Source organism: Coenobita brevimanus, chromosome 94 (genome assembly GCF_032717465.1).
Source record: "Coenobita brevimanus isolate Jiangsu-jjx chromosome 94, ASM3271746v2, whole genome shotgun sequence".
NCBI classification, from domain to species: Eukaryota; Metazoa; Arthropoda; class Malacostraca; order Decapoda; family Coenobitidae; genus Coenobita; species Coenobita brevimanus.
In genome coordinates, this window is record NC_137047.1 from 8,637,192 (window position 1) to 8,657,064 (window position 19,873).

The 19,873-nt window shown below is 43.1% G+C and overlaps 1 protein-coding gene across 1 annotated transcript in view; it reads right to left on the bottom strand.

Annotated features, from left to right (window-relative positions):
• LOC145412799 (uncharacterized) overlaps positions 1 to 15,041 on the bottom strand; it is a 370,382-nt gene extending 355,341 nt beyond the window's left edge. Inside the window, exon 1 of the mRNA XM_080282580.1 lies at positions 14,934 to 15,041. Coding sequence (XP_080138706.1) covers positions 14,934 to 15,041 — 108 coding nt within the window. The remainder of the gene's footprint in view (positions 1 to 14,933) is intronic.
• Between the last annotated feature and the right edge of the window lie 4,832 nt (positions 15,042 to 19,873).

Here is a 19,873-nt window from a genome sequence, read left to right on the forward strand (position 1 = left end):
CCACTGGGCCGGAGGGGGTTAAGTGGCAGCAAGAATAATACTAATAAATAAAGAGATATAGTAAGAAGAAAAAGATAATAAGTAAATAAAGAGAAACTGTAAGAAAAATAGAAAATAAAGAGTGAAATGTAAAAATCTCAACACTTTAATATACGTCATCAGACTGGAAGGGGTTAAGAGATCACAAAAATAATATAAATAAATAAATAAATAAATAAATGGTCCTAGTAGCAGAAGGGGTAAGGACACAGAAGGACAAGTCTGAGGGCGTACTGGATAAAAAGAAAAATACAATGAGGTTAAAATGTCAAGAGGCGATCTAAAGGTGTGTTGCTTAGGGAGGCTCCTGCAAGAAAGGCGTTCACAAGGCGACCGGAACAATATGGATCCCTGGACTGAGACGTGAAGCAGAGGATGAAGGAGCTAGAGGGTTACAACAATGGCAATAGGTGAGATTTGCTGAGAGTGGGTGTGGGCAAAAGGATGGTGTGTGTGTGTGTGTGTGTGTGTGTGTGTGTGTGTGTGTGTGTGTGTGTGTGTGTGTGTGTGTGTGTGTGTGTGTGTGTGTGTGTGTGTGTGTGTGTGTGTGTGTGTGTGTGTGTGTGTGTGTGTGTGTGTGTGTGTGTGTGTGTGTGTGTGTGTGTGTGTGTGTGTGTGTGTGTGTGAAAGAGAGAGTGAGGGCAAATATTAGGATCTGAGCACGGAATCGGCTCCAAATGAGGATAAGGACTTAAGGCAACGGCTAAGACTTACACACACACACACACACACACACACACACACACACACACACACACACACGGGGGGGGGGTGGCCTAACACGGTAGCCCAAGCCAACCATATAGAGCCAGGCGCCTAGTCACAACAATCATGCCCTGTTATAGTGGCAGGGAGGGGGAGGAGGAGGAGGGGAGAGGAACGGGAGAATGCAAGAAGGAGGAGGAGAGAGGTACGGGAGAGTGAAAGGAGGTGAGACAAAAGATAAGGATGAGGATGAGGGTAGCGGGAAGAAAGGGAAAGAGGAAGAAGAGGATGAAGAGGAAGGGGAGGAGGACAGGGAATGAGGAAGGAAGTGGAGGGGATAGGAACAGGAGATGACCTGAAAAAGGAGATGAGGAGAAACACTGGATGAGGATGAGGATGAGATGAGGAGGAGGAGAGAAAGCAAGTAGGCGGAAGGACGGAAGGAAGTGGAGGAGGAAACTATGAAAGTCAGCACTTGTTAAAGTGGCAGAGGCGGCATGGTAATATGGAGGAGGAGGAGGAAGAGGAAGAAAGGCGAGGTGGAAGTAAGTGGAGAAGGAAGGAAGACAGAGAAGAGGATATTCATGGAACAAAGTAATGGGGAGAAGAGAAAAAAAAAAAAAAAAAAAAGGAAAAGGGAAGAGAAGGAAGAAGAGGAGGAAAAATGACAAGAGAAAATGAGCGGAGGAGTGGAGGATTGAGGGAAGGGAAGCAGGGAGAAAGAGGAACTGGAGAACAGGAGACAGCGAAAAGGAAGTGGAGGCCAGAGTAGTGAATGACATGAAAGAAAAGTAAAAAGTAGGGCACAATGCGTGAAAGCACAAGGAAGAACTTAAAACGAAGGAAAAGAAATGAGAAATAAAAGAGGAAGGAATAGGTAGGAAGAAACAAGTGTAAATAAAAAATAAAGCCTGCAATGATGATGATGATGATGATGATGATGATGATGATGATGATGATGAAGTGCAGGAGGAGGAGGAAGAAAAAAAAAAAGGTGGAGCAGGAAGAAATGAGAAACACCATGAGGAGGAAGTGAGAAAAGGAGTCAGACTATAAGATGGAAAGAAAGTAGGATGAATGAGACCTAAGGAGAAGAGAGCAGAGTGAAGGGGGGGAGGGGGAGGCGGGAGTATTCACCCAGACGAGGAGAACGCGGGAAGAACTTTTGGACGGTAAAATGAGGAAGAATGGGCTATACGACCATGAAAGTACGGCCAAGTGCTGCAATGAAAAAGAAAAGAAAATCTGCTGGAAAGAAATAAATGCGGTGCGTTAAAGGTATATATATATATATATATATATATATATATATATATATATATATAAACGGTAAACAGTAAAATGTTTTCTTTTTTTTATCAAAGGATTCAAGCGACAAGATGAAAAAAAAAAAGTGGAGAAAAAGTGATAAGCATAAGAAAAAAATAAATTTCCTTCCTTTTAATATCCTTCACGAACATGAAAAAAATGACTAGCCGCAAGAATTAAAGGAAAATGAAGTACAGATCCCCAGTGAAAATATATATATATATATATATATATATATATATATATATATATATATATATATATATATATATATATATATATATATAAGTACAGTGGGTTAAAAACATGTTTCAAAATTTAACATGGAATAAGGAGAGATTAAAATTATCACTTTTTTTTTGTTATCAAGGAACTGAAGTAATGAAAAGAAAAAAAATCCATAGTGCAGAGATAAAATATTAAATATGATTGCTTCAATACATGACAAAAAATTTATAAGATCAATGAATAATTTAACTTTTTAATAATACGCTTGTACAATAAAAATTAAACTGGAAAAATACGGTACTTTCTGGAAATTATTAAAAGGATCAATAGGCTATATTTAGACTGTCCTTGCCTACTCTATCGGTACCTGAGATTTAACAATAGACTTTTATTCTCTCTCTCTCTCTCTCTCCCTCTCCTTTCACCTTGACTCGTACGTCCTGGCCGGCTACCTGGCACGGGATATAGGGACAGGTGTGTGTGTGTGTGTGTGTGTGTGTGTGTGTGTGTGTGTGTGTGTGTGTGTGTGTGTGTGTGTGTGTGTGTGTGTGTGTGTGTGTGTGTGTGTGTGTGTGTGTGTGTGTGCGCGCGCGCGTTGGTGTGGGCGTGGGTGGTCGGCTGCCCATGTGGGAGGACTGGTGGCCCAAGTAGCCGCTAGGTGGACTGGAGGATAAGGTATGTGGGTGAACAGGTACATCGTTATTGGGTATGTGGGTGAACCAGAGGGTATTAGGTTACTAGTATGTGACGTGAACTTGAAAGATATTAATCCATGTGAGTGAACAAACAGGTACGGGATATATGGCGAACAGGAAGTAATCGATAGGTGTGTGTGTGTGTGTGTGTGAACAGGTGGGTATTGGTACCGGATATGTGGGTAAATAGGTGGGTACGATTTACCATGGATTCGACAGGTCCCCATTTTTCTCTCCGTTTCGATCTCCATCATCTTGCACTCTCCTCCTTCTCTTCTTCTTCTTAAGTCAAGTTCCACACCCACTTTCTTCATCCACCTTCTATCCAATTCATTTTCAATCACCTTCCATTCCCGCCCCTTTATTCAGCTCTCCCAAATTTACTCCCAATCACCGTCCACATCCCTCCTCCTTTTCTTCTCTACATCAATCACCACCACCTTCCACAGACTCACCTTTTCTTCGCTTTCTGCTCTGTAATTTAATTTCCACCACCTTTCCACACACACACTCCCTTTCTTCTCCCTAATTCAACCTACACACACACACACACACACACACACACACAAACTCTCCCTTTCTTCTCCCACCGTAGGTTATCTAAAATATTCCTCCTCTGCCTCACCTTCCAATCTGCTTGTCTATTATCCTCGGTTCTAAAGCCTTTATCTCTCGCCCCCGTCCCTCCTTCCCTCTGCTTTAATCTACTTACAATCCTATCACCCATAAGCCTAAGACGACGCAATGGGGATTACTCGTGATCTCTAGATTATTTACCATTCAGTACTGGCCACAGCTCTCTCGAGAACGATGTCGCTGAAGGCCAACAGCAAGGTTACATACGATGGCAAATACGGTGAGGAATATTACATGAGGAAAGAAGCTGACGCGGCAGTACAGCAGAAGGGATGAGTAGAACATGACCAGTAACAATAATGTGACATAACAGAGTAAAGCAATGATACGAGGTCACACTGGTCGATACAGAAGAACACAGTCTAAGGAGGGATGGGTAGAATATGGCAGGTAAATATACCAACTGTCAAAATTAATACAACAATGATAAGAGAAAATGGTTCATACAGGTGTTCATAAACAAAGGCGAGTGGTTACGATCACTAACTAGCGATAAAATCCGTCAACTTCTGATATGGAAAACGGGCATAATATCCGTCCGCATACGGAGAACGAAGTCAATAAACTTCAAACAACCTTGGTAAAACTGATAATATGGGAAAAAAAAAAAAAAAAAAAAAAAAAAAAAAACCTCTCAGGTCTGCGATTACTGGTTTACTATAAATAGTCGCCCTTTATCCACATGAATATTACACGCTACTTACTTTTTAAGCGTCTTGATAGAGGGTTCTTTCGGCTGAATAAAATCATCAGAGTTGTGTCGACCCCTTACAAAAATGGGAAAAAGGGTAGAGGAGGAGGAGGAGAAAATTGTCAGTGTTGGCCGGTGTTTGATCACGGAGATACCAGTAATATTAATACATTAGTTTCTCTCCTTGACATGCTTCCTCTGTTACCACTTCAACCTCCTTTTTTTTTTTTTTTTTACAAACTACCTTTAGTGTGCATTTTAATACTCTTATAGCTATTCTCGCCAAATTCCTTCTCTACTTCCATTTTACTTCTTCGTTGCATATTGTTCAACTTACCAGCTGCCTCTCTTGTCCATTTTCATATTGTGAAGTCTTTCCTTCAATTTCTTTCTCCATTCTTCCATCTCTACTTCTTCGCTGTTTACTTTTCACCGCCCTAAAAGCCTCTCCTGTTCACTCTGATATAGCTTTTTCTCTTCAAATTCCTTCTGCATTTCCATTTTACTCCATCGCTGTTTACTTTACATCATCCTTGTTACGCCCCTGTCCATTGCAACCTCACAATCCCCCCCCCCCTCCCCAGTTAATGAATCCATCCATCCACTCTGCCTTCTCTGGTTACGTCCCTCAGCTGTTCTATCTTAAGCTTGCTCTAATCTCCTCTCTTCCTAAATCACACCGCCCGTTACGGTACCCATCTCCCATGCTCTCTCTCTCTCTCTTCCTTGTTTCTATTTTTGGTCTCTACCTGTCCTCCACGTCCTTACACTGCACTCTTTAATTCTTTTTTATTACCGGTATATACTGTACTTCTCTTGTTCGTTTCATCTTCACTATGTATCTTTAATCAGCCCACCTGCCTGCCTTTCTGTTTCGTTGTCAACTTTAGCCTCTATTTTACGCTGTCTCGAAGTCGCGTCAAAACCTGATCATATCTTATTATAGTTCGTTCTCGTTGTCAACTTTAGCCTCTATTTTACGCTGTCTCGAAGTCGCGTCAAAACCTGATCATATCTTATTATAGTTCGTTCACTTTAACTAGGCCCATATTTTCGTCCTTTTGCAGATTATTTCACGTACCTCAGTGGCAGAAAAAGTCAATGTTACGGCAGCACATCCTTCCCACAGCACCTCTTCGTTACTAGCACCATATTCTAGTGTTAATGTAGTGCTACAACACGTCATTTTACGTGGAGACATGGCAATTTTAAGCCAAGTTAAAATCAACTTTCAATAAGGTGACATTTCATCTCTATTCCTGCCATCTCCAGACGATTTTATTCAGCTTAAGAAAGGCTTTTTGAACTGGAGGGGTTAGACGCAGCCTCCATCAAACCCCCCTGTACGAGCATCAAGGTCTTCCCTTCGGTGCATATCCTGGCAATTTTATTTATTTTTCAATGGATGTATTTATTTTGCAAAGGATGTACTTATTCAACAATGGACGTATTTATTTTGCAATGGATATCTTTATACAGCAATGGATGTATCTATTTTGCAACGGACTTTTTTTGCAACCGATTTATTTTTCATTGGGCTGATTTATTTCGCAATGGACTTTTCGAGCTAGTGGAGTCAAATATAGCACAGACGTTAGCCTTCTCCGCAAGAGGTTTCTCCCAAACCGAGTAAATTTGTTTAGAAATGGCAAGATTAAGGACCGTATTCTTGGTGACACAGCCGGTTTCATGGCACCTCTTCCTTAGCGATTAATTTTACACATTACACCATAATTTCCTCTTTTATGCTGATTAGGTTACGCATTTCTTGTATCTTAATAGTTTGGCATAGCTACGTGCGGTCGGCATCATTAGCCTAGTACTGTCGCCTGTCCTGGTTTTCTCCCCACAGACTCTTAAAAGCAGTGTGGTGAATCCGCAGCAAATGACACTGAGGACTTTATTCGGCCATAGATCAGTGTCATCAGTGTTAAATTTCATGGAGGAAGAAGCAGGAGAGGCAACAGGTCTTTTGACGTCGACTGTGCATGTGGATGTGTACGGTAAAATAAAACAGATCACTGAAGAAGAGGCGAAACGAATCTCCAAATCGACTGCAAATGGGGTCCTAAAATGCCAAAGATACACCATCGTTATGTATGGGCTAACAATAATAATATATTTCAGAGCCTGCTCGCTCCACTAGTTCGGAACTTCAGAAGCGTGAAGGAACACCTGACCGGGAATGTTGCTCGCTGCTTCCCCATCCCAATTAACCTACCTCTCTACCTCAATGCGTCACCGTCTCTCAGTGTCTGTGCCTCAATGTCTCTCTATGCCTTTCCACTCATATGCCTCATCATCTTTCCACCTCTATTCCTCAACATCTTTCCATGCCTATCCCTCAGTGTTTTCAGAGCTCCCTATTCCCCACGTACTTCCATCCTGTATGCTTCACCATTCTAAGTCTCCACTCCATTCCCTTATCTCTTCTATAGTATATGTCTCTCCACTACTGTTCTTCACCATCTTCCGTTTCCCTATCCCCTAAGTTCTTATGCCTCTTCACTTCTATCCTCCACCATTCTCGGTCTTCCTATCTTGCAAGCTCCCCTATCCCTCTCCCTATGCCTCTCCATCTAACTGTTTTTCCATCCCCTACGGCGTACCTCTCATCCCCTTTGTCGTCTTGCCAATTTTCCTCCATTCCACCCTATACTCATGCCCCAACTCTCTTGTCGGTACAGTATTTCCTCTCTACTTCCCTACCTGCCTAGTGCCTACTTATCTACCCACCTACCCCTCCATCCCTTAGCTTCTCCATCTTACTGTCTTCCTATTTCCTACAAGCTATCTCTCATCCCCTGTGGCTCTCCATCTTTTTTCTCTCTCCCATCCTTTATATCTGCTCCCAACCTTCTTGTCACATTTCCTGTCTACCTAACTCCTCAGGCCGTAAATTCTCTCTATCACTGTCTTTCCAACTTCTATTAGCTAACTCCTATCCCCTGTGGCTCTTCATCTTTTTCTCCTTTCATCCTTTGTCTGCCTGGACCCTTTTATCAATATATCCTCTCCATCCTTTAGCCTCGCCATCTCACTGTCTATCCATTCCCTGCAGGCTATTTCCCAACCCTTTTGACTCTCCATGTTTTTCTCCCTTACACCTTTTATTTATGCCTGCAATGCTTTGATTCCTCCATTCCTTATGCCTCTCTTTCCCTCCCATGCTACTTACCCCTCCTCTCATGCCTAACTCTCCTTCATCCTTACCTACATACCCATCCCTTAACTTCTCTATCTCTTTCGTCCTTCCATCCTTTACGCTCATTTTTTCCTTTTAACTTCAAATGCTTCTATCTTTTATGCCTCCCTTTCCTCCCTACCTCCCACTTTCTAATGCCTGTCATTCTCTACCCTCTATCTCTCCCTCTTCCTCCCTACCTACATCCCTTCTCCAAAATGCCTCCATCTTTTATGCCTCCCTCTCTTCCCATTCCTCCCACCTCCTAATGCCTGCCACCCTCCACCTCCCGCTCTTTAATCAGCCCTCAAGCCCCTGTAACCCGATTAAATTTAAAGTTCCTGTTTCCGTGTGTGTTACCTGCATCCCACGGTAGGCTGGGATGGATGGATGGAGGAAAAAGAGGTGGATGGATAAGTAGATGGACAGAGAGAAAAGAGGTGGATGGAGAAGTAGATGAATAAAGGGAAAAGTAGTGGATGGATAAGTGGATGGAGAGAGAATGGTGGATTGAAAAACTGGACAGACTGATTAGTGAAGGTAAAGCTACGGCAGCATGGATAATGGATGTAAAGTTTGGTGAATGAATGAAAGAATGAATGAATGAATGAACGAATAAATGAATGAATGAATGAATGAATGAATGAATGGATGGATGGATGAACGGTTGCAAGGCTGCGTGGATAAGCAGGTGTAAGGTCTGTTGGGCAAATGCACGAATGGAAACCTTATGGACAGACTGAGGGAAGTATGGATGGTGAGAAGTGGGTTGTAAATAGATGTCACTAAGGACGGGTGAATGGATGGGCAGATAAACAGGTGTAAGACTTGCTGATAAATTGAACATATAAGTGAACAAATGTACAGATGAATGAACAGGCCATGTGGTTCGGTGGATGTCTGGATGGATGGATGGATGGATGGAGGCCGAACATGAACAGATGGGTAGATGAGTTAGGAATGAAAATAAAATAGGAGGATCGCGAAGGAAGAGCTGGTGGATGAACAGATGAGAGAATCAGAGGAAGAGTGGAAAGAGCACCGCGTGGTGGACGAATTAATCTGTGAACCTAAATGGAGGATGAGTGAATATTCAAAGTGGGCGGGATGGGACATAAGGGAGAGGGAGTGGTAAGAGATGGGAGAGGAAGGTGGATAAATGGAGACACAGATAAAAGTTATGGAGAAAGAATAAACAGATGAACCCTTTTACCAGTCCAGGGGATGAGCAAATAAAGACAAAGGAAGACGAGTGAATGGAAAGGTGAGAGGGATGGGATGAAGGAGAGAGGTGGATGAGAGGGTAAGGATGGAAGCAGTGGACGACTTGGTAGATGGATGGAAGAAAAGATAGGAGAAACAAATATAACTCACTGAAATAGACAAGTACCCTACATGGAGACTGAGAGGAAGCTGAGTGAAAGGAAAGGTGACAGGAAAGGAATGGGAGAGGAAGGTGAATGTGTGTAAAGCAGTAGGGGAGGAAGATGAACAAATGGATGAAAGAAAAGGTGAAAGGAAAGACAAACATAGCTCAACATTGCCTTAGGAAATAAAACCGATGGAGAATGTAAAAAAGGATAATGAGAGAAGAGAGAGTCGACATAAGGGAGATGAAAGAATGGGAAAGGTAGGTGAATGAATGAGAAGGAATGAACGACAGCCATGGATGAATGGAAAGATGGATGGACGAATGAGACGGAATGGCGAGGGCAGTGGATGAATGGAAAGGTGAATGGATGTACAGAAGACTGACCTATAGAGACAACACACAAAGCATCACACAAAATGAGAGAGAGAGAGAGAGAGACGGATAGCCTATATGTTAAAGGATGGGTAATCAAACAGATGGATAGACAGATGCTGACGGATGGATAGTCAGACAGATGGACAGACAGATGTTAATGGATCGACAGGCAGACACATAAATGCATAGATGTTACCAGATGGATAAACAGACATATGAATAACTAGATAAGGAATACGTGACAAGATGGACGGAAGGAGGGCCAAGGGACGGCAAGATGGATGACTGTCACATCCGTTCTATTAAGGCCATGTATATTGACTTCCCTCTCTCTTTTCTCTCTCTCTCTTTGTCTCTCCACCCCCTCCCTCCCTCCCACACCTCTCCCTGCCACACAACAAACAGCGTTTCCCTCCTCTCTCAGATCTCGTAATTCTGTAGACCCTCTTACCTAACCGACCACCTGCCATACCTCCCTGCTTTCTTCCCCCACCCCTCCTCTCTCTCTCTCTCTCTCCCATTCTTTTCCATATTCTTTATTATTTCTATCTTTCTCTGCCTCCCCCCTCTGCTTTTTATCTCTCCTGCCATTCGTTTATTTGACAGTCTTTACTTCCCCCCCCCCCCTCTCTCTCTAGCGTGACGTTCTTTAATCATTCCTTTGTCATGATTTGATTAATTTCTCTCCTATCAATAGGCTTGGCTTTTTCATTCCAATAAGTTTTCTCCTCTCTCTATTCCATTCTTTATTTATTTTCCCAGAACGCCTACCTTTCTGTTTTCCGTGTTATTTTCTCCATTAAAACTTTCTGAAAATTTGCTCTCTAAATTACGGCACACAACATTTTCATTTGGTTTATCCTCAACAATTTTCCTTCACGTCAATTAATTATGCATGTATTTTTTTTTTTCTCTTGGCATTTTCTTCATTTCTGTGTTAAATTTCTATCCAAAAGCATTCACATCTCTGCTTCATCAGTCCTTCTCTACGCAAAAGATTTTACTTCTTTCTATTTTCTATATTTTTGGTCACATTTCTATACCTTTAACCTTCCCCAGTTCTGTATATATTTATTTTTCCTCACAGCTCTGTACCCAGTCTGTGCAACACTGCTTCCTCCTTCATCTCTATATGGAACTATTCAACCCTAACCTTACCACTATCTGTCCTTGTATTTTCTCATTCTTTCTTTCTCAGTTTCCTTTCTTCTATTTTCTCTGATCTCTTCTTCAGCTTTAGTCCCTCATTGGTTTACACTTCTTAGCAGTTTTTCCTGGGCGAGTTATTTTTCGTTAAACCTTAATATAACTTGTGTTGTTCATGCAAAGTACAATCAGTATTAAAAAGCTATAAATAACATACAAAAAATATTATGGTATATTGTGCAAAAAAAATCGTTTAGGAGGATGTGCTACGATATGCCCAATGAAAAAGAGAAAGACAAAATGCTGTTACTTATGTATCTATTGTTCAATCATGCATTACTTATCCTCCAATTTAATGTCTGATTTTCCACTACCGAATTTTTATTTTAAGTTATATTCACCTGCGACCAAACTCTACCCCCTCTTTCTGTCTGTCTGTCCGTCTGTCTGTCTGTCTCTCTCTCTCTCTTTCTCTCCTTTGTTATGCTGTGATTAATTGGCCCTTATCATTTGTCTCAGCTCATCCCTCGTTTATTCTCTCTATCTCCCTCATTTACTTTCCTCTCCCTCCCTCCTCCTCCTCCCCTCTCTCTCTCTCTCTCTCTCTCTCACCATTTCCCATCACTCCCCCTTATCTTTCCACGCCATTCTTCTCTCCCTAATCACCCTCTTTCTTTATCCCCAACTCCATAATCCCTCCCTTCAACAATCTCTCTCTCACTCTCTCTCTCTCTCTCTCTCATGTCTGTTCGAATCCAATTGTTTTTCATTCTTGCCAATCTCCACCCTCCTCCCTCTTTCTCTTCCATTTCCCTCATTATTCCTCATTTCCCTTCCTTGTTTTTAATCCAATGAGCTTTTTGTACACTTTTCATATAAGTGAGGTACAGGGTTAGCTGATGATGATGATGTGCTTCTTTCCGCCCGTCATTCCCCGTCTACCTCTACGACTCCCTTCCCTCTGATTTTCCATTTCCCCCTTTCTTTTATAACCTAACCATCTTCACTGCCCCTCTTCCCCCATTACTTCCTCTTAAAATCCTCTTACATCATCCCTCCCGCCCTCAGACCCTATGTCGATCAACCATTAAGAGGACAGGGCTTAATTTAGTATTGTTTTTAAGCCACTACCAGACGATTTCTTTCAGCTGGGGGTCATCAAGGAGAATAAATGGACTGAAAATTATCTCGTATTTTTCATTATCCGTTTACCTGGTCATTAAAATAAGGATATTATTCTATTCAACCCAGGATGATTTCATTTGACAAAGGAAGGTGCCTCTCTCAATATCCACTCACCTTCCCTACTTCCTCAAATACCTCTTTTCCTTTCCTTTCCTGCCTCCCTCATTTTCCATTATCCCTCTCCTTCACTGCTCCCTTCGCCATCATTCCTCCCTAATACCCATTCTTCACTTTCCTCCATCTATTTCCCCTCACCACTATCCTCCCTTAATCCTTTCTTCAACACCTCAGTCCTCTCTCACCATCCTCCCCTCCTCCCATTTCTAGTTCCCATTCACCAATTGCCTCAACCATTTCCACTCCCTCTCACATACTTCTTAGCTCAATTCCCAAGCAACACCTTTCTTCAAAACTCCCCATTCAACAACTCAGTCCCCTCTCACCATCCTTCCCTTCCCCTTAGTTCTCATTGACCATTTTCTTCCCGCATTACCATTCCCCTCACCTTCTTACCACAACATCCCTTCAACATCCTCCTCCTACAATCCCCTTTCAACATCCAGTTCCCTTTCACCCTCCTCCTCTTCCCGTTTAGGCTAGTTCTTATTCACCATTTTCTTCCCTCAATTCCCAATTCCCCTCGCATAATTATTTCCACAACATCCCTTCAACATCTTCCCCTTCCTCCTGCGATCTCCTTTCAACACCTCATTCCCCTCTCACCGTCACTCGCCCCTCATCATTCACATTTACCATTTCCCTCATTCATTCTGGCCCGTATTCTCGTGGGTGTTGGAGGCTCCCTGGCATCTCTTCCGTAGCAGTTCATTTCTACATGTGGTGCGTAAATACGGTACTCTTCTGTGTGTATCTATACAATATCCACATACAGAAAAAAACATAAATATCTCCGAGGAAAATTTTCGGAAGATGCAATATTAAGAGCTAACTCTTGGACTATGATTTTTTTTTTTTCTTTACTTACAACAAAACGATTGTATTCAGTGGAGAGGATACATATTGTAGCAAGTAAAGAGGTTAGACTCAATCTCTAAAACCCCTTTCAGACTTCAGTGCGATGGAGTCTGCCAGAATTTATTTTTGATATCCCAAGAAAATTATATGCAGCTAAGGCAAGACTATGTATCAGAAAGCCCTAATATGCATACACGAATACAAGGCTCCTCCACCATCCTCATCACTCCTCTGATTTCCTTGCCTCGTCCTTTCACTAGCCTTGCTTTTCACCACAACACAATACAGCCTTCTCCCCCGCTGCAAACGACCCTCCTCCCTCCCTTCATCACCCCTTCTCTCTCTCTCTCTCTCTCTCTCTCTTTATGAATATATATATATATATATATATATATATATATATATATATATATATATACACTATCAACAGTATAAATATATATATGGCCTCCCCCCCTCTCTCTCTCAGGAACGCCCCTCATCTAACAACTCTCCAAGCCTTCCATCTAACTACATGCTCCCATCTCCTCCCCTCCCCTCGCCCCTCCATTCCCTGTGTGTTTACCTCCCTCCTCCACCTCCCTACTCGTACCTGCACCCGCTGATCACTCACACCACTTGGTCTAAAACTAGATATACTCCCATTTTTCAATTTCGTCTCTCCTGTTTAACCCTTTGGCTGAAACTGATGAACTATCATTTATATATATATATATATATATATATATATATATATATATATATATATATATATATATATATATATATATATGTAATATATATATATATATATTTTTTTTTTTTTTCGGCGAACGTCACATGATATTATTTAGCCTGGAAAAACCCACACAAAAAAAGGTTAATAATTGTCCTCATTTATATTCAGGTAGATAATGAATAATTTTAAACTTTATTCAAATTAAAGACATCCGATCTTATTCAGCTTGGTAGTGTACGTTCATTATTTTTTATCTATTGTTACCGTACTTCTCAAACCCTTCCCACACCATCCCCTCCTCCAAATGTATATCCATCTCTCTTTCCTTCTTTGCAGGTACTTTGATATGCTCTCTCTCTCTCTCTCTCTCTCTCTCTCTCTCTCTCTCTCTCATTTTAGTATTCCTCCTTCCCTACCGTCAAATATCCCTACAACCCTCCCTTCAGGGTTCTCTCCATGTCTTCCTACAAGTTCCCTTTCATGCCTTCCTTCACCTTTCCCTTCAGTGCCCCTCCATACCTCCCTCCAATACCCCTCCCTTCAGTAACCCTCCATCCCTCCCTTCAATGTCCCTCCATCCCTCCCTTCACTGTCCCTCCATCCCTCCCTTTAATACCCCTCCATCCCTCCCTTCAATACCCCTCCATCCCTCCCTCCAATACCCCTCCCTCCCTCCCTCCAAAACCCCTCCATCCCTCCCTCCAATACCCCTCCCTCCCTCCCTCCAATACCCCTCCATCCCTACCTTCAATGTCCCTCCATCCCTCCCTTCAATACCCCTCCACCCTTCCTTCAGTGCCCTCCCCTGACGGCCCCTCCATCCTCCTCTCAGGGCCCCTTCCATCATTTCTTTCGTCACCCCCTCCAGCCCTCCCTTCAAGGTCCCATCCATTCATCCCTTCGAGGCCCCTTGCACCCATCCCTTACAGCTCCCCTCGGTCTCTATCCTACATCCTAACTTCTAACCTCTCTACATGACACCTTTCAAACTTCCCCTCATCCTATCTCTCAAGGCCCACTCCATCCGTCAAAGTCCCTCCATCCTATCCTTGAAGGTCCCTCCATCCTATCCCTCAAGCCCCACCATCCTACATCCATCCTACACCTTCTAACTCCCTAGACTACATCCTGTCTATCAAGATCCTCTCCATCCTATCCTTCTAGGTTCCTTCCATCCCACCTTCAAGGTCTCGTCCATCCTATTCTTTGCGGTCCTCTCCACTATGCCCTTCAAGGCTTCTTTTTCCATTAACCTTCAACTTATCCTTGACTATTCCCTTCACCTCCTTCTTCCAGGCTCTCCCTCGCTCTTCCCTTGACACCTTCACCCCGAGGTCGTCCTTTCCGTCTTATTCTCGATACCACTTGATATGACTTCACTAAAGGGAGGTCTTTAGGAGTGGAGGGGCTAAATGGAGAGCGTAGCTACGTGCTTCACTGCAACAAGTTTCCCCATAATATATATATATATATATATATATATATATATATTACAACAGAATACCAAAGCTGTTTCGACCATGCATGGGATAATGGAACAGTAACTGTATTAACATTCCCAGGCTCCTTTGACTCACTGATCAAAATACAAACGCTCGGCGTTAACTGGAATAGAATAATAAAGTACAGCTGTCCCGGCCATGTGAAAGTTATACATCCTCCCGTCACCGGCTCACCTTGCTTCTGACGACGCCCCTGTAGAGGCTGTGGGCGGTGGTGGGCGGCCTCCTGCGGCGGGTGCGGGCGGGGGACACCTGCAGGGCTTCCACCAGTGACGACATCATCATTATCTCTTTCACTGCTACGTCGTCGTCGTCATCATCATTACACCTTGGGCACTTATCACAGGCAAACTGTCATTTATCCTCATTGCCTTGTCATCTTCAATAAAGTCATTCGTTCTCTTATCACTGCCACTGCCTTTCACTAACTGACATCGTCATAATCATAATCATCATCATCATTAATATACTTATGACATGTAAAGTGCCATTATTACCACTGCCTTGTCATGAATTGTCAGTACAATAATACACTATTTTCATCGCCACTTGTCACCCCTACCATCCAGTCCACACCATAATTTTTCACTACGTGATCATCATCATCATTATCACACTTATCACAAAGTGCCACTATCAACACTGCCTTGTTATGACTCATTAGTACAGTAATATATATACTATATTTAGTACCTGTCGGTCCTACCATCTAGTTCCATCACCACTATCATCATTAGCTTCCAACATTAAGTCATTATCACACACTGGCATTTATAGCAAACAATGTTATTACCATCAATACCTTATCGTCAATCACCAGTACACTAATATACAGTACTATTTTCATTGCCACGTGACACCTCTATCATCGGGTCACCGTCATCAGTAACACTCTTGCATCACCATCATCACACTTATCGTAAGAAAAGTGTCATTATCATCACTCCCTTATCATCAGTCAACAATTCACTCTATTTTCATTACCACGTAACCCTCTTACCATCACCATCACAAATCTCCAACATCATCAGCCTGACACTGACAATATATTTCCTAACCACAGTCGCTGTCATCATACTGGCTGATACTGCTTTCACGTAACCATCATTATTAATTTCACTATCACCACGTGACCATCGCCACCCTTTTTATCGATTCTATCAGGTGAAAGATAACTCATTTACCGCATCATCGTCACTACCAGTCACTTCAGAACAAAAATATACCAGGAACATTAACATCTACAAGCCAATACCAGGACCATAAACATCTAAACATGTCACTGTACCACGATGTCTGGTGTTATTACGTTATGTCAATACAGGACTTGTAATGATAAAATTAACATGGGCCGGCCAATACCAGGTTCATAAACATCTCAACATGAGTCACTATGATATTAACATCTATAAGCCAATATCAGGCACATAAACATCAAAACATCAGTCACTATACGGTATGCCATGACTTCCAGCATCATCACACCGTTGTCAACACTGTGCCTTCCTTGTTCAGTTTGCCGTGATAATGTACTCCTCAAGTGGCAGTGTTTAACGACTCTCTCAATTACCTCATTACCACCCTCACGTCATCATCCTTCTCACCACACACACGTGACCACCCACCCACAACTCCCTCCGACTCCCACCATCATATTTCACCATCCCAACGCCTCTTTGATGTCGTGACAGCTATAGTTCTTTCATCGCAATCGAGCGGAGATTTTCGCTCTTCTGCTGCTTATTTCCCGTAGCTTTGAGGTAAAATGATAATACGGCTCCACATCCTTTCCATAGCATTTCTTCCTGACTATCGATATGTAGTTGTAAATCACTAACTACAGCTCATCATTCAAGGTGGAAGCTGTCACTTTGAGGACAAATAAAAGTCAAAAGCATACAGGGCCTTGTCCCTTTTTCTCCCTAAAGCAAAACATTTATCACATTCATCAAAACTTGGGATAATCGTTACTTCCGTGTATGGTTCCCACACCGAACAGGCACCACGGGGTCAATGCCAGGAGTGCCACGGGTCAAGAGGGGTGCCATCTGGAGCACGAAAGCGGGTTAGAGAGTGCCACAGGCGAGACAGAGAGGTGAAGAGTACGGGAGGTATGCAGGGAAGGAGGGGCAGGGGGCGCACACCCTCCCTCATCCACGGTCTAATGTGCACTGGTGTTGTCCATGCCTGCCTACCCCTGGGCCCACACACAAAACACTGACGAACGAACGCACGCACATGAACAGCTGAGTCTCCGCCATGCGTTCGTTTGTCCGTGCGCTACGCAAGATGTTCTCACCGGATGTTCGTTCGTTCGTGAGCCGTTGAGATTCTTCACGTCACGCGGAACACGAAGAGACAACCATTTTCTTTCTTTTCTTTTTTCTCGCGCAGCACGGTAGTACTTTGACTTTCATTACATCTGACAATTAATTTTAAAAATCTGTTCACACCTCGCTGATCATTACGCTAAAGCCTTTTCATTACGAAAGCTTTTATTGTATTCTTGCTTTCTCCAGACGATTTTATTCAGCTTATGGTAGACTTTTCGAACTGCAGGGGTGAGATACAGCCTTCATCAGCTCCTTCACTGCTAGGCGTCCTGTTTACGCTGAATAAAATCGTCTGGTAACAAAATTAAAATAAAAAAAATAACGTCCATGGGCCAAAAAGTTTCATAGAAGAATTTTGATGAGTTCGTGAAGCCGGTTGCGGCTCTGAAAAATTTCGTAACACCTCTTCCTTAACGATTCATTTTGTACATTACACTTCAATACCCTCATGCATGTTACTGATGCAAACTATACAATACGATTTCAATAGCACACATGAGAATAACAAGGTGTCAAATACACAATAAATTGCTAAGGAAGAGGAACTACGAAGCCTCCCACGCCACTTACACTAAGCCCACGGGAAGTCTGGCAAATCCCGTGACGTAACCAAAGGGGCGAGCACACTAAAGGGGCCTCATTATAAACACTGTGATCCTACTCCAGCTCTCTCTCTCTCTCTCTCTCTCTCTCTCTCTCTCTCTCTCAAAATGTGATCCTACTCCAACCGATCCCTGTCTCTCAAAACCTCCCCCCCCCTCTCTCTCTCTTACCTTCCTTAATTTTCCCTCCAGACTCAAGCCTTTCCTTTCGTCCTTGTGTTTTTATCCCTCCAATCTCATATCTCTTCCTCCTCTCCTTTCCCCATCCTCTCCCTCCCCTCTTCCCCCTCCCCCTCCCTCCCCTCTTCCTCCTCCCCCCTTCCTTCCTCTACGACCCTCTCAAACTCCTACACCTGTCTCCTGCATTCCCTCTTTACTTTTCTCTACTGTCTCCCTCCCTCTCTCCCTCCCCCCCTTCCTCTCTTCCTTCCTCCTCTGTTCTTCCTCCGTTCTTAAGATTCTCTCTATTTCCCTCTGCATCTTCCAATTACATTCTTCTCTCTTGTTTCTACCTTCTCCAGTTCCTGTTTTCTTTACTTCTCCCTCCTCTTTTCCTTCCTTGTTTCGCCTTATCCATTCTCTCCCATCATTTTCCTCTCCTTTCCCTTGCCACTTTTAAGTAACATCTCTCCTCGGCTATTCATCCCTTCATTCTTTTTTCTATCACTCCTCACATTCTCTAAGTTTTTCCTATAATCAGTTCCACTCAATCTACCTTCTTCTTTCTTTTCCTATGCTGCTTTCAATAATATTCCTCTTCTGCTCTTCCTCCTCTACTCTTTCCTACCATTCTCCCCTCTCATATTCTTTAATTTCTTTCTCTAGTTAATTCTATCCTCGCTTCATCTCCTCCTTTGATGCTCTCTCTCTCTCTCTCTCTCTCTCTCTCTCTCTCTCTCTCTCATCTATGGATCCACCAACACCCTCTCGATAAACCAAAACCACAACACGAAACCTGAACCAGTCTATTAAAAACGACACAGCCAAAAACGAGGAAAAAAACACGAATATATAACGGGAAAAAACAGGGGCCTGGTAAGGGAGACAGCAATAACAGAGATGTAAGAGGAACAAGGGTCGCAATGAAAGCTACTAGAATCGGTGGGAGACGTAACAGGAAAACCACACGTCAGAAACTTCAAGGGGTGAGTAATCTGGTGACGAAGGGGTTTCCTATAGTCATCCCCGCAACACAACTAACACTATCAACACTACTATTCTCAGCACACTACCACCACTACCATTATCATTATCACTTCGCGCCTGTCAGCCTTCATTCTCACCACACTACCACTACTACCATCACTATCAGAGGCCTGACAATATTCATTCTCACCATACCACTATCATCACCACCACGCGCCTGCCATTTTCCATTTTCATCATACCACTACCATCCCCGCGCGCCTACCTCCAATCTTCATTCTCACCACACCACCACCGCTACCACCATCATCATCACCACGCGACGTCCAACCTTCATTCTCACCACATTACCACCACTATTATTAACACCACCATCACCACAACGGACCAGCCAACCTCTATTCGCACCACCGCTACCATCACCACCACCACTACCACTATCTCCATCATCATGCGTCTGCCAACCCCATTCTCACCCTCTTACCACTACTACCATCACCATCACGCGCCTGCCAACTCACTACACTACCACCACCACCACTCGCACCACACTACTACTACCACCACCACCACCTGTCACCACACCACCACCACCACCTCTCACCACACCACCACCATCACCATCACCACCACCACCTCCACCACACCACCACCTCCACAATCACCACGCGCCATCCAACCCCTATTCTCGCCGCAAATGTGTTGGAAAGAAAAATAACACATAATAACACATTCCCACGACATTATGGTGTTATTTTGGTCACAAGGTGTCCTTCGCGCGGCTAATACACAAAAACCGATAAAACATGACTCGTAACGTTGTCACACAGGCACAGACATGAATTCAAATGACAGGGCTCATGATGCAATCGCTTCAACACTGCACATCACATAATTCTTATAATTTTACCGTACAGCATTCCGTCCTCTCTTTATATTAACTACAGACTTAAAACTACCACCTCTCCCTCTTTAATACCGGGTTGTAATAAGACTCATGCTAGAAAATCAAGCTAGTTATGCAAAAGTGCTA